Here is a 15,071-nt window from a genome sequence, read left to right on the forward strand (position 1 = left end):
GATGGACTCTGAAAAACAAACTGAGGGTTCTAGAGGGGAGGGGGGTGGGAGGATGGGTTGGCCTGGTGGTGGGTATTGAGGAGGGCACGTTCTGCATGGAGCACTGGGTGTTGTGCACGAACAATGAATCATGGAACACTTCATCTAGAACTAATGATGTAATGTATGGGGATTAACATAAGAATAAATAAATAAATAAGAAAAAAAAAAAGATACTATGGACCTATATGACATATTTAACAAAAAAAGTTAAAAAAAAAAAAACGCTTTTCAACAGAAAGGATAGGATATAAGGAGGAGCTTTGGAACACCAGAAAGGACGAACAAACATTAAACAAAAATATGGGTAAACCCAATAGACTTTCCTTCTCTTCAGCTTTCTAACATGTTTCATAGTTGAAGCAAAAATCATAACACAGGGGCACTTGGGTGGCTCAGCTGGTTAAGCGTCTGCCTTCGGCTCAGGTCATGATCCCAGGGTCCTGGGATCGAGCCCCGCATCGGGCTCCCTGCTCAGTGGGAAGCCTGCTTCTCCCTCTCCCTCTCCTTTCTATGTTCTCCTCTCTCTCTCTGTCTCTCTCAAATAAATAAAATCTTTAAAAAAAATCATAACACAATCTAATGTGTTTCTAAATATATGTAGAAGAAATATTTAAAATGATTATCTTTTAAATGGGGGTGGGGGTAAAGAACTGGTAGATGACGACACCAGTAAACTATGGCAAGCTATGCATTTATGTAATACCTAGGGAAGACACTAAAAAAATTATGCAAAGAGATAAACTCAAAAATGCTATGGATAAATCAAAATGGAGTGTCACATTTTTTTCAAGTAACTCAAAGGGAGACAGAAAAAAATAGAAAAATAAGAACAGAATAACTAGAAAACAAAATGGCACATGTAAGCACTAACATATCATAATTACATTAAATTAAAAGGTCTAAAAACATGAATTAAAAGAGATTGGCAGAGTAGATTTAAAAACGTGAACTATATGCTGTAAAGAAACACACCTCAACTAATATAAACAGGCTGAGAGCAAAAAGATAGAAAAAGATACATAATGCAAACATCAATCAAAGGAAAGCAGGAGTGGCAATATTAGTATCTCATAAAGTAGAATTCAGAGTAAAGAAAATTATAAGAAAGAGAGGGGCATTATATAATAATAAAGGGTCAGTGCACCAAGAGGCCACATCAGTCAATGTGTATGTGCCAAACAACAGAACTGCAAAGTATGTGAAGCAAAGACTGACTAAACTGAAAAGGGAAATGGACAAATCCATAAATGCTATCAACTGAAGCGTGTTCCACCAAAATTCCTATGTTGAAGCCCTAAGACCCACTGTGACTGTATTTGGAGATGGAGCTTTTAGGAGCTACGGTTAAACAAGCTCATAGGGTGAGGTCCTAATCCAGTTGGATTGCTGGCCTTATAAGGTAGAGGGAGGGAAGGCGGGAGGGAGAGCTCCAGACACAGACACAGTGGAAAGGCCATGTGAGAACATAGGGAGAAGGGTGTCCATCTACAAGCCAGGAAGCAAGTCCTCACCAGAAACTGACCCTGCCAGTCCTTGATCTGGGACTTTCCAGCCTCTAAACATGTGAGAAATAAGTTTTTGTTTTTTTAAGCCACCCAGTCTATGGTATTTTGTATGGCAGCCTGAGAAGACTAATACAATAAATATAGTTGGAAACTATCAACAACTGATAGAACAACCAGAGAGAAAATCATCAAGGATATATTAGAACTCAACACCACCATCAACCAACAGGATCTCACTGACATTTAGAGAACAATCTGGCCCACAAGAGCACAATGCACATTGTTTTCAAGTGCCCATGGAAAATATACTAAGATAAACTAATCCTGGGTCATAAACCAAACCTCAACAAATTTAAAAGAATTAAAATCATATACAATGTGTTCTTGAACCACAACAGAATCAAAGTAAAAATCAGTAATATGAAGATAACAGGAAATTCTCTAAACACTTTTAATAAATACACTTCTAAATAACCCATGAGTTAAAGAGAAAGTCTCAAGGGAAATCAAAAGATACATTAAACTGAATGAAAATTAAAATAACATCATATCAAAATTTGTGGGACAAGGTAAAGTTGTACCAAGAGGGAAATTCACAGCACTAAATAAATGCATACATTGGAAAAGAGGAAAAGTCTTAAATCAACAGTCTAAGCTTCTACCCTCACAAGGACCTCCAGAAAAAAAAAAGAGCATAATAAAGCCAAAGCAAGGAGAAGGAAAGAAATAATAAAGATAAAAACATAAATCAATGAAATGAACACAGAAATTGGGAAAGTATTGATGAAACAGCTTTTTATATGAAATGACCGATAAAATTGACAAACCTGTAGCCAAACTGACAAAAAAAAAAGAGAGAGAGAAGGAAGACAGAGATTACCAATATCAAGAATGAAACAATGGCTATCACTACAGACCCTATAAACATCAAAAGGATAATATGAGAATACACAACCCTACACATACAAATTTGGCAACTTAGACAAAATAGACCAATTCCTAAAAAAAAATATACACTACCACACTCACCCAATGTGAAATAGATAATTCAAATAGCATTATAAATATTGAATCCATAATTTTAAAAAATATCCAAGACCAGATGAATTCACTGGAGAATTCTACCAAATGTTTAAAGAAGAATTAACACCAACACTACACAATCTGTTCCAGAAAACAGTAGAGTGGGAATACTTCCTAATTCATTCTATGAGCTAGTATTACCCTGATGCCAAACCAAAGTACAAAAAAATAAAACTATGGACTAATACCCCTCATGAGTATAGGCACAAAAAATCAGTAACAAAACATTAGCAAATAGAATTCAGATATATATAAAAAGAAGTATACACTATGACCAAAGAAAGTTAATTCCGAGGATACAAGGCTGGTCAATATTTGAAGATCAGTCAATGTAATCCAACATAGTAACAATCTAAAGAAAAAATCCCATTATCTATTGATGCAGAGAAAAAAATTGACAAAATTCAACATCATGATAAAAACTCAGAAAAATGGAAACAGAGGGTGAATAGCTCCCTAAAGATATCCACATCCTAATCAATAGAACCTGTGAGTATGTTACCTTATATGGCAAAAGATAATTTGCAAACCTGATTAAATCAAGGATCTTGAGATGGGGAGATTCCCCTGGATTACGTGGGTGGGCCTTAAATCCAATTGTGAGTATCCTCAGAGACGCAGAGGGAGCTTAGATACACACAGAAGAGGACCAGTAACCTCCAGGTGACCATGGAGGCAGAGACTGGAGGCGGAGATTGGAGAAATGCAGCCACAAGTCAAGGAATGCTAGCAGCCACTGGAAGCTGGAAGAGGCAAGAACAGATTCTCGACTAGAGTCTCCAGTGGGAGTACAGCCTTGCCCACAGTTTGATTTCAGCCCAAACTGACTGGCTTCTGACCTTCAGAACTGTGAGAGAGTATATTTCTGGTTTTGTTAAGTAAGCCATTCAGTTTGTGGTAATTTGTTACAGCAATCACAGGAAACTAATTCATCCCTAGAGCCTCATGTAGCTCAGCCTACACCTTAATTTTAGCTGGTCAGACCCATTGTGGACTTCTCACACCCAGAACTGTAGATAATAAATTTGCCTTGTCTCAAGGCACTAAATTTGTGGTACTTAATACAGAGGGATTTCTTTAAACTTCATTAAGAACATTTATAAAAACCGGGGCGCCTGGGTGGCTCAGTTGGTTAAGCACCTGCCTTCGGCTCAGGTCATGATCCCAGCATCCTGGGATCGAGTCCCACAACGGGTCTTTGTTTAATGGGGAATCTGCTTCTCCCTCTGCCTGTCACTCCCCCTGCTTGTGCTCTCTCTCTCTGACAAAGGAAATCTTAAAAAAAAAAAAAGAACAACATTTACAAAAACCTACAACCAATATTATATTTAAAGGTGAAAAACTGAATGTTTTCCCCTTAAGATTAGGAACAAAGAAAGGATTCCACATTACCAGTCTTAAAATTCTGAGAGTTCTAGCCAGTGCAATAAGGCAAGAAAAGGAAATAATAGGCATCCATATCAGAAAAGAAATAAAAGTGTCCCTATTTGCAGATTACAATTGTCTATGTAGAAAATTCCAAAGAATCTACAAGAAAATTATTAGAATGAGTTAAGATCACAGAATACAAAATAAACTTGCAAAAGTCCATTCTATTTGTAGAAATGAACATGTAGACACCACAATTAAAAATAAAACACCATTTGTAATCACTAAAAAAAATGAAACTCTTAGGTATAAATCCAATATGCTAAGGACTTACATGATAAAAATTACACAGTCCTGGGGCACCTGGCTGGCTCAGTCGGAAGAGCATGTGACTCTTGATCTCAGGGTTGTGAGTTCGAGCCCCACGTTGGGTGTAGAGATTACTAAGAAAAAGAAAACTTAAAAAAAAAATCTGCACAGTCCTGATGAAAGACTCAAAAAAGATCTAAATAATGGGAGAGATATACCATATTCATGGACTGGAACTTTCAACTTAGTAAAGATGTCAATTCTCCCCAAATTGATACACAGGTTTAACATAGTATCTATCAAAATTCCAGCAATTTTTTTTGTAGATATAGACAAGATTAGTCCATGGAAAGGCAAAGAAACTAGAATAGCTTAAAAAACAAAACAAAACATTGAAACAGAAGAATAAAGTGGGAAGAATCAGTCTACCCAATTTCAAGACTTATTATATAGCTACAGTAATCAGTACTGTGTTGTGTGGAAGAGAGACAGGCACATAGATCAGTGGAACAGAATAGAAAACCCAGAAAAGAGACCCAGACAAATATGCCAAATTTATAATGTGCAAAAGCAATTCAATAGAGGAAAGGTAGCCTTTTCAACAAAGATACTGGAGCAACTGGACATTCATAGACAAGAGGGAAAAAAAAGTACCTCAACTAAGTCTCACACCTTACACAAAATTAACTCTAAATGGATCATAGACTTAAATGTAAAACAAAACTATACAACTTTTAGGAAAAAAAAACTTAGGAGGAAATCTTTGGGATCTAGGGCTGAGCAAAGAGTTCCCAGACTTGACGGCAAAAGCACAGTCCATAAAAAGAAAACCTGATAAGTTGGACTTCATCAAAATTAAAACTTTTGTGCATCAAAGGACACTATCAAGAAAGTGAAAAGACTATCCACAGAATAGGAGAATACATTTGCAAATCATTTACCTAACAAAGGTCTACTATCCAGAATATATAAAGAACTCTTACAACTCAACAACGAAACAACCCAATTCAAAAATGGGCAAAGGACTAAAATAAACATTTTCCACTTAAGAGATACAAATGCCCAAGAAACACATGAAAAGATACCCAAGATCACTAGCTATCAGGGAAATGCAAATCAAACCACAGTGAGATTTCATGTCACATCCACCAAGATTTCTGTAATTAAAAAAAAAAAAAATCAGGGGCGCCTGGGTGGCTTAGTCAGTTGAGCATCTGACTCTTGGTTTCAGCTCAGGTGTCAGCTCTGCACTCAGCAGGGAGCCTGCTTGGGACTCTCTCTCTCTCCCTCTGCCCCTCCCCCACTCACATGTGCACATGCTCCCTCTCTTTCTCTCAAATAAATAGCTCTTAAAAAAAAAAAAAAAGAAATTAAGAAAGAAAGAAAATTCACCGAAACAAAAAACAGAATAGTGGCTGCCAGAGCCTCGGGGGAGGGAAGAATTAAGTGAGAGGTTAACGGGTATGTGACTTCCTTTTGAGGTGATGAAAATGTTCTGGAAGTAGACAGTGGTGATAGTTGACCAATATTGTGAATGTACTAAATGTCACTAATGGCAAGTTTTATATTATGTGTATTTTCCCTCAATGTTAAATATATATCCCTCAAGCCATGGGCAGGATGAAATGGTCAGGATCCCTGTCTCCTCTGTGTGGAAGCATGAGAAAATCAACCTGAAATTTCTAAGAAATGGATCATCCCAGATTTTAATTACGAAGTAGAAAACAAGGTTCTACTGTCGGCTCAGTGTCTGCATCCCCCACCCACGCAGAGGGTGTCTGCATCCTTTTCACAGAGGTCCCTTCAGAGCACCTCTGCCTCGAAGACGAGGAGGCTTCCAAAATGTGGACTTTTAAGAAATTCAAATTAATCATTGCAAATCAGAGAATCCATCTAGGCAAGCTTCACTGTTTATCAAACATGCCCTTTTTTTGGGCTTCCCCATCCTGAGGATGTCTATCCAGGCCCTCCAGGGGTTCTGGTCATGGCCACACTGTTGACCCAGCTGTGTCACCCATCTCTCTAGAAAGGAAGTCAGTTAGGAACCAACCCGTGGCTGATGGAACTCAAATGCCCCTTCTGTTGTTCTTCCCAGATTCTGTGTTACAGGCAGCCCCCTCCATTCCCAAAATGGTGAGAACATTGTTTCTCTTCCCATTACCTTGAGAGCACATAGTGAATGTTCATTTTCTCTTGTCCATTATTTAAAAAGGGCCAAATCTAAGTGGAACATTTTCCTCATTTTGCTGTACGAGGTTGGGCTGGTCTGCGGCAGTCAGCCTGAGGAGGATGGGCTGGATCTCTACATGCCAGGAGGCGAGCCTGGGTCCTTCCCAGAACCTCTCTCGCTTGTGATGCCAACAGGAGCTCACAACTCCAACTGCCACCAGAGCCCCGGACTGGAAAGGGGAAGAAGGACGGCCGCTGCACCACCTCTAAATGCCCACGTCGCCTCTGTCAAAGCGGGGTGTCTAAGCTTAGAGATGAGGGAACAGGAAGCTCACGCAGCGGGAGAACAGGACCAAGAGACTTGATGCAAGTCAGTCACTGACCAAATAGTCCAAGCCTCCCCTCCAACTCCTGGAGAGAGAAATCCCATGAACTCGGAGGCGTGCCCTCTACAGAACACTTGCTCACAGCAAACAGCCCCGTGGCCTCAGTTTGCCCACTGCCCCCCACCCCCGCTGCAGCCCCGGCCACAGAAGCAGCAGCTGAGGCTCTTACTATTTCCTGATTGCCTGCTGTATCATTTGAAACCTTCAGGGGAATTTGGTCCTAGAAGTGAAGTTTCTAAGAACTTTTTTCGACCATGCCCAAGCCCAAGCTGAACTGGACAAAACGAATTTCTGACTTCCAGAGAAGCCCTTCTCCTCACACTTCGGATAGTTCTACAGGCTTCTCGGAGCCCTCAGAGAAATGCCTTACCCTTAGAGAAATAATGCTAGCACCCAGGTGTCTTGGCTTCTCAGCTCTGCATGCTGAAGTGAGCACCTAGCCCGTGGGGGCAGACTGGGGGTCTTTTGGCTTCTTGGCTAGTTAGGGGCCCAGAGCACAGGGCCCAGACACAGCCGCGGCACAGGAAGAGTGGAGGTTTGCTTGCAGTTCAGAAGTTTATTAGTGAATGAGTTTGGGCCAGTTGGTGCTGACATGCTGCTGCTCACTTCAGCCCTGGTGTACCGGCTGCGGGAGGGGAGGAGGCTTCCTGCTCTGATGTTTCACTGGTGAGGTCACCCCAGGAGAATGCCGAGCTCTCTCCTGGGTCCGACGGGCCAGGCTTGGAGCCGGTACATTCACAGAGACTCCACCTCGGTTTCCAGGGCCTGGGCTGGAGGGATGAGGGTTTTTAGGATCTCTGTGTAGTAGGGGCCAAACACCTTCTGATTGTGATGCGTTAGGCTGACAAACTTTTGGCCCAGTTCTGCCAGTTCTGTTTCAATGACAGTAAGGCCTCCGGGGAGGTCTAACAGGGATCGCTGCACACCGAGGACCAGACAGCATTTGAGAAACAAATGGATCCGCTGATCTGTGAGCGGGGAAGAAGCAAACAATTTTCAGGGAGCCGCACGGCCCCTCCACTCTACTCACTCAAGTTCTAAGTCAACCAAGATATTTATTAGCCCACCCACCTGGAGATAAGGACATTTGTTTTGTTCGCGAAGGGGGCTGCTATCTAGCTCCCAAGGACAAAGCAAAGATCACAAATGAGTGGGCTAGTAAATTTCTGACTGTTCAAAAGATGACTTAAGCCTCCCCCAGTAGATCCTGGTGAGTATCTAACATGAGGATCTTAGACCGATCCTTTGGATGGCTGAAGTTAAGAGCAAGGTCAAGTTCATGCCCTCCATTCCAACAGGGATGAGTCCTTGCTGTGGGAACATGTCCTCCAGCTGATTTAGCATCAGCTTCTTGTTGCTGGGAGGTTGGAGGTAGATGTCATGTCTCGGACTGTAGTCAGAAAATGACCCAGAAGTCCAGGGATGACTTAACCAGATTAGGTAAACAGGATGTCCTACCCAGAAGTCATGAATTCCTGGGTGCAAACCTTCCTTAGAACCAGAATCAGTCTTTAAACTGAAAGGAATATATTTTCAATGCAGCATTTTGAAAAAAAACTAAAGCCTAAACAGTGACTTGCCCAATGATCCTGCTTTTTATTGTTAAATGGTTCAGTAACTGACTTCCAGGGATGGGATCTACCTCTCCCCAAAACGTTCTCACCACCCCCACAGGCATGCTCACCAATGACATTGCGGACACAGTTCTCCTTCTTGGCAATGTTCTGGAGCTGTCCTATCAGAGATGCTGTGTTGTCACTGCTCAGAGCAGCCAGGCCCATGTTCTTGAGGCTTTGATGGATTTCCTGAGACACCTGTTCACTCACAGTCTGCATAGCCTCTTCAGGCCTAGACCATGAAGGAGAGTAGGCTGGTACCCAGCAGATGGCCCTGGCAGAGGCCCAGAGCCAGGGAAGCCCCATGCCAGAAGCTGGGCCCACTTGAGGGAGAGGGAGACTCCCAGCCACCCTCCTGCCCTCACCCCAGTCCCTGGCAGCAGCAGGACCCAGCGGGTAGGCTCAGTATCTTCACTGTTATGATCCAGATTCCGACTATTCTCTATATATGACACCATGTTCTACTTCTTAGAAAACAAGATAAACTATAAAATCAACTCCGGACAAGAGTTTGGTATCCACTCAATTCTTCAGCCCCATGGAATTTATGTATATATTTGCATGTACATTTTTAAGACTTTCTTGGTCATTTGGTCATGGTCATTTGTCCTGTCACCAATTACAGTGACAAACCTGGCCTTCTGATTCCTTTTTTCCTCTGGTGTGACACCCTGCACACAGATGTTCAATGAACATCGCTGACTGACTAATCAACTCCTGGATATACCTAAGACCAGTCCACTGGCAGGCATCCCCTCAAGGAGAGAATGATTGCTTTGTAGAAAACAAGATCATGACTCATTTTGTAGTAAACTATCCTCCATACTACCCTTTTTGGAGGAAAGCTTTACTTTTCTTTGTCACAAGTCTTAAGACCATTATGGAAAGACATCAATGATCCCTGTGGATGGTTCCAGTCTTTGTGGCCTGCGGTGGAATGTAAGCAATCACTCGTTACCCAGCTCTGTCTTCCTACCACATGTTACTATCTCTAGAAAAGCTCTACGCAGCTCACCTGGAGTCAAACTCCTCCATCAGGTTTTTGGTTACGCGTTTCAGCTTATCCACAAACTGAGGTGAGCCGAACAAAACACTGCCAGAGAAACTGCTGGCCACCAGCAAAACTGAGGCCAGGACGGTCAACTGGTGCAACTGGGACTCCAGCTCCTGCAGCCGGGTCCTGTCCATCAGCAGCGTCTGGGGAAGCGGGGAAGAAGAGGCTGTCAGGAGGAGCCGGTCCAGATGGAGGTCCCAGACACAAAACGAGGCGATGCCCTCCTTGGGCCTACCTCAGGGAACTCTTCATTTGCAGGGTCCCAGAGAAGGAGGTTCAGGAACCCCTGGGACAGCACCATTGTAGGGCTGAGGGGCTCCGGGCTGCCGACTGCCTCGTTTGGAGAGGAGCAGGCCACAGTGGCGGAGTCGGAAGCATCCAGGCAAGTCGGAAGTGGCGTGGTGAGGTCTGCGGCCGCTTGGGTCAGCCACTTGGTGGTGTGGTCAAGGAGGCCTAGGACAGGAAGAGAGCGGGCAAGCATCTGCAGCATCCGCCTCCCTAAAGCTTCAAGACTAAGGTTCTTTTCACGATCTGCTCCCGGTCAATAAATAAATGCTTTGGTCTTAGATAACTCTTCCTTCTCCCTCCCCCTTCCTGAGGAAGAAACTTTCTGTTCCCAAGAGACTGAGTACTCTCTAACATCACAGAAGTCAGACCCACACAAGGTCCCATCTTCTCACTCTGGACCTCCGGTTGTTTACATACTTGGCTGTTTATTGAGGAGTTCCTGGAATGTCGCCCGTTCATGCTGGATGGAATGTTCCTGCAGGTGGGGTTGAAGGCTCTGGATAGTATAGTTCAGCATGTCCATTTTCATCAGGCCCAGAACCTGGAAGATCCCTCTGACATAAGAGAAAATAAAATATACTATGAAAGGAAATCTAGTGAAAGGGGACCCTACAGAAAGTGTCATTAAATCACTGTGTTCCAGAGTGAGGAGGAGCTTTAAAATGAGTCCCACCTCCGGGGTGCCTGGGTGGCTCAGTTGGTGAAGCATCTGCCTTCAGTTCAGGTCATGGTTCCAGGGTCCTGGGACCAAGCCCCAAGTCGGGCTCCCTGCTCATCAGGGAGCCTGCTTCTCCCTCTGCCTGCCCCTCCCCCCACTCATGCATTCTCTCTCTCTAATAAATAAAACCTTTAAAAAAAAAAATTAGTCCCATCTTCTAAATTTACAAAAAACGGCACTGTGACTGAGAGGACTCAGGACCCCAGGCCCAGAGTAAGTGAATGGCAGAGTGAGGAACAGAGAAGTCTCTGGACCTCGAAGCCTCCAGGCTAGCTCTCTCTCCACACGTTCATTCTATCATCCTTTTTCAAAGGCAGAGTCAGCAAGAGGAAACACACACCAGCAGGCTGATGAACCTTTCTGGGAAGGGGAACTACAGGTGACGACGTATCTGAAGCAATTTCTGCGCCAATCACTCTCTTCCGTTCTTTTCGTTTTTTTTTTTTTTTTAACTTTCTGGGTCTTGGTTTCTCCAACTATTAAATAGGGATAACCTCCCATCCCTGTCCCCTCACACTGTGTAAACTGCAATAAGAAAATCTGGGGAAAGGATGTTTGAACTCCTTGGAAGGATCACACAATGTTTTATAATATGATGTTACATAGGAGGCCCAACCAAACTAAGGCCATCTTTGGGAGAAAGGGAAAAAAGCTAGTAGGCCAGCACGGAGAGGAGTGGTCAGGCCTTCAGTAGGGGAAGACCCAGCCAAGACGGGCTATAATGGAGTGTCTGGCCCAGGGGCTGAGGCCAGTTCGAGGGACGGCAGTCAAGTCTCGCACCTCAGTAACCGAACAGGGTCTGTAATGTTCTCTAGCTTCTGCACGGCTTCGTCTCGAACTGGTGCGCACAGCAGAGTCATCATATCAAGAATGTACTTAGAGAGAAGAGGGACATTGAGGGCCCCGTGTTCTGCTTTCTGCCCGAGGAGCTCCGTGTCCAGCGCTTCTTCAATCTCACTCCGTAGGCGGCTCTGGCGCGGTAAGAGCAGTGAGAGCAGGATCTGCCCAGGAGAGAAAGTCAAAGGGGGGGCTTTCTGTGTAGAGCCCCAAACCTTCTCTAATGCACAACCCCTTTAGCCAAAGACATCAGCCTGTCTTTTAGGGACCAAGAAGTGGGGTCCCTAAATTTTCCAGAAAATATTATTTATCTTTGTTGAGAGGCCGATGAGAGTTCGAGGCTTTAGGGGATCAATACAGCCGCGGTGCATCATTTTCTAGGCAGAATGAAGAGACAAGTAACATCAAGGAGTGTGGATAAAAGAAATGCAAAGTACAATCAATATAAAATACACATCACTTGGTGATGAGAGACTCTTAATTTTATTTATTTACTTTTTTTTAAAGATTTTATTTATTTGACAGAGACACAGCGAGAGAGGGAACACAAGCAGGGGGAGTGGGAGAGGGAGAAGCAGCCTTCCCGCTGAGCAGGGAGCCCGATGCGGGGCTCGATCCCAAGACCCTGGGATCATGACCCGAGCTGAAGGCAGACGTGTAACAACTGAGCCACCCAGGCGCCCTGAGAGATCTTAATTTTTAAAAAGTGGGCTTTATTTCTTTGAGAGAGTGCGAGCGCTCATGTTGTGGGGAGAGGGGCAGAGGGAGAGGGAGAGAGAGGATCTCAAGCAGACTTTGCACTGAGCAGGGAGCCCGACAAAGGGCTCGATCTCAAGACCCTGAGATCACGACCTGAGCCGAAACCCAGTCAGACGCTTAACTGACTGGGCCACCCTGGTGCCCCAATGCGGGCATTTTTTTTTTTAGATGATTTTACTTCAAAGAGCAAGGAAGAAATAGGCCAACGAACAGTTAAGAGGCTCTGGAAATAGCCTATTAACCCCAAAACGTGATTTCCCTGTGAAGAGAGACTCTCTTATTCTTCTCTGTGCCTCCGTAACATACAGAACGTGGGAGGGGCGGGTGAGGAGTGGGGTTCAATGAAGAGTGTGTTATCAGAGCAAGATGCCCAGCTATTTAGCTTCTCCACACTCTCTACCGAAAATGGTAAACTATGCCAGTTATTGGCTGGAGGCTCTTAGCACCGACTGCACCCTTCAGGGCCCACGGAAACAGGACCAGGCCCTTGAACTGTTTTTCCTTTGCTGGCTGGCCCAACGGTAAGTTTTGTTAGCAGAGGGTGCTAAAGAGAGACTGCGCAGCGAAGAGGTCTTCCCGCCTGGCTCTGCTGAGCTCCTCCGCGGCACAGCCCCGCGGCACCGCGGCTTTGCTTGGCTCGGCTCGAATTACTGTGGCGTCCTTCTCCTGACCGGACCCTGACTCATACGAAACCGGTACCGTGGGTGAGGTCTGACTCAAAAGGCCCTATCCCCGTTGGACCTGATGAGCACGTGTAGCAAGTACTTTTGATGCCTTAGGAAAATGTGCAAACTACAGGATGGCAGATAAGCCCCACAAATGTCAGCGGCCTGTGGCCTCAGTGAAGGTGCTAGAGCTTCAGTGGTCTGCACCTTGTCAAGCTTTTCCCTCCCAGGTGAAAGACAACTCGCTGAACCTCAAACCACCCACCATGAAAAAGGACGCACAACGCTCATAGGCCTTTCTGGATCTCTGAGGCAACACATACCACGTTTGAGTTTGTTCCTGCAACACTCATTTAGGGTCACTCATAAGGCTTCTGGTTTCAGGTGGGAACTAGAGCCAAGAGCAGCGAGTCCAGGCCGCATACAAGCTGCGATGCCATTTGGGCCATGCGACCCAGCAGGTTCAGTGACACTTACCGTGTCCCCGGCAAGTAAGGGTGCCATAACAACCTTTGGCAGGCGCCAAGACACCATCACAGCAAGACCTCTAGGACTTTAGGGCAGATCTATGCCCTCTTCCACAAATCACTATTTGCCTTTTGAGAAATGGTTTCTGGCTTGCTCCTGGGCTTTTGCAGAAGTAAACATCTCACCGTAGGATACGGGGTGGCCGTGTGGCCTGAGCTTCCCATGAGGAACTAGGTGTTGTCTGCCCCACTTAACCATAAGATGAGGCCTGTCCCACAGCACTCTATCACCAGATGAAATGGCCTACAGGAGACCAAACATATACTGCGATAGGACAGACCTACAGAGCAGAATACAATAGAGAGCCCAGAAATAAAACCTGGAGATGTGATCAAATAATATTTGAAAACAATGTCAAGACCATTCAATGGAAAAAGGACAGTCTCTTCAATAAATGGTGCTGAGGAAATTGGGTATCCACAAGTAAAAGAATGAAGTCAGGGGGCACCTGGATGGGTCAGTTGAGCATCTGACTCAGGTCGTGATCTCAGGGTCATGAGATTTCTGCACTGAGAGCAGAGTCTGCTTAAGACTCTTTCTCTCAGGGTACCTGGGTGGTTCAGTTGGTTAAACATCTGCCTTTGGCTCAGGTCATGATCTCAGGGTCCTGGGATCGAGCCCCTCATCAAGCTCCCTGCTCTGTGGGGAGTCTGTTTCTCCCTCTTCCCCCCACCTCATGCTCTGTCTCTTTCTCTCTCTCAATAAAATCTTAAAAAAAAAAAATCTTTCTCCTTCTCCTTCTGACCCTCCCCCACTCTCTAATAAATAAATCTTTAAAAAAATTAAGTTGGACCCTTACCTTACACCTTATAAAAATTTTAACTTGGGGCGCCTGGGTGGCTCAGTTGGTTAAGCGTCTGCCTTCAGCTCAGGTCATGATCTCAGGGTCCCGGGATCAAGCCCTGCATCAGGCTCCCTGCTCAGCAAAGAGTCGGCTTGCCCCTCTCCCCCACCCCACCCCCACCCCGCGCTCATGCTCTCTCTCTTAAATAAAATCTTAAAAAAAAAATTAGGGGGTGCCTGGGTGGCTCAGTCGTTAAAGCGTCTGCCTTTGGCTTAGGTCATGATCCCAGATGGGATCGAGCCCCACATCGGGCTCCCTGCTCAGCGGGAAGCCTGCTTCTCCCTCTCCCACTCCCTGGGCTTCTCCCTCTCCCACTCCCCCTGCTTGTGTTCCCTCTCTCGCTGTGTCTCTCTCTGTCAAATAAATAAATAAAATCTTAAAAAAAAAAAAAATTAACTTGGGGCACCTGGGTGGCTTAGTGGGCTAAGCCTCTGCCTCTGGCTCAGGTCATGATCCCAGAGTCCTGGGATCAAGCACCGCATCGGGTTCCCCACTCAGCGGGAAGCCTGTTTCTCCCTTTCCCTCTGCCTGCCTCTTCCCCTGCTTGTGCTCTCTCTCTCTCTGTAAAATAAATAAATAAAATCTTAAAAAAAAATTAACTCAAAATGGATCAAGGACTTAAACAGAAGAGCTAAAATTCTAAAACTCTTAGAAGAAAATAAAGGGATAAATCTTCATAATCCTGGATTTGGCAAGACAGGGCACCAAAGGTAGAAGGAACAGGCTAGATCAACTGGACTTCATCAGGAGCAAAACTTTTGTGCACAGGACACTATCAAGAGGGTGAAGAGACTACCCACAGAATGGGAGAATATATTTGCAAATCACTTACCTAAGAAGGGGCTACTGTCCAGAATACGTAAAGAACTCTTACAACTCAACAACAAAAGACAAACAACC

The 15,071-nt window shown here is 44.7% G+C and overlaps 1 protein-coding gene across 12 annotated transcripts in view; it reads right to left on the minus strand.

Moving 5' to 3' along the window:
• Nucleotides 1-1,984: 1,984 nt before the first annotated feature.
• Nucleotides 1,985-15,071, minus strand: part of TCP11 (t-complex 11) — a 69,251-nt gene continuing 56,164 nt past the window's right edge. For all 12 annotated transcript variants that reach the window (XM_081828043.1, XM_081828039.1, XM_081828041.1 and 9 more), the window contains 6 exons: nt 11,319-11,539; nt 10,238-10,374; nt 9,768-9,985; nt 9,494-9,675; nt 8,547-8,710; nt 1,985-7,830 (listed from right to left, as the gene is read on the minus strand). In XM_081828043.1, the coding sequence (XP_081684169.1) occupies nt 7,598-7,830; nt 8,547-8,710; nt 9,494-9,675; nt 9,768-9,985; nt 10,238-10,374; nt 11,319-11,539 (1,155 nt within the window). In that variant the 3' untranslated portion in view covers nt 1,985-7,597. The remainder of the gene's footprint in view (nt 7,831-8,546; nt 8,711-9,493; nt 9,676-9,767; nt 9,986-10,237; nt 10,375-11,318; nt 11,540-15,071) is intronic.

This window comes from Leptonychotes weddellii, chromosome 8 (assembly GCF_054177405.1).
Source record: "Leptonychotes weddellii isolate Sample4059 chromosome 8, ASM5417740v2, whole genome shotgun sequence".
NCBI lineage: Eukaryota > Metazoa > Chordata > Mammalia > Carnivora > Phocidae > Leptonychotes > Leptonychotes weddellii.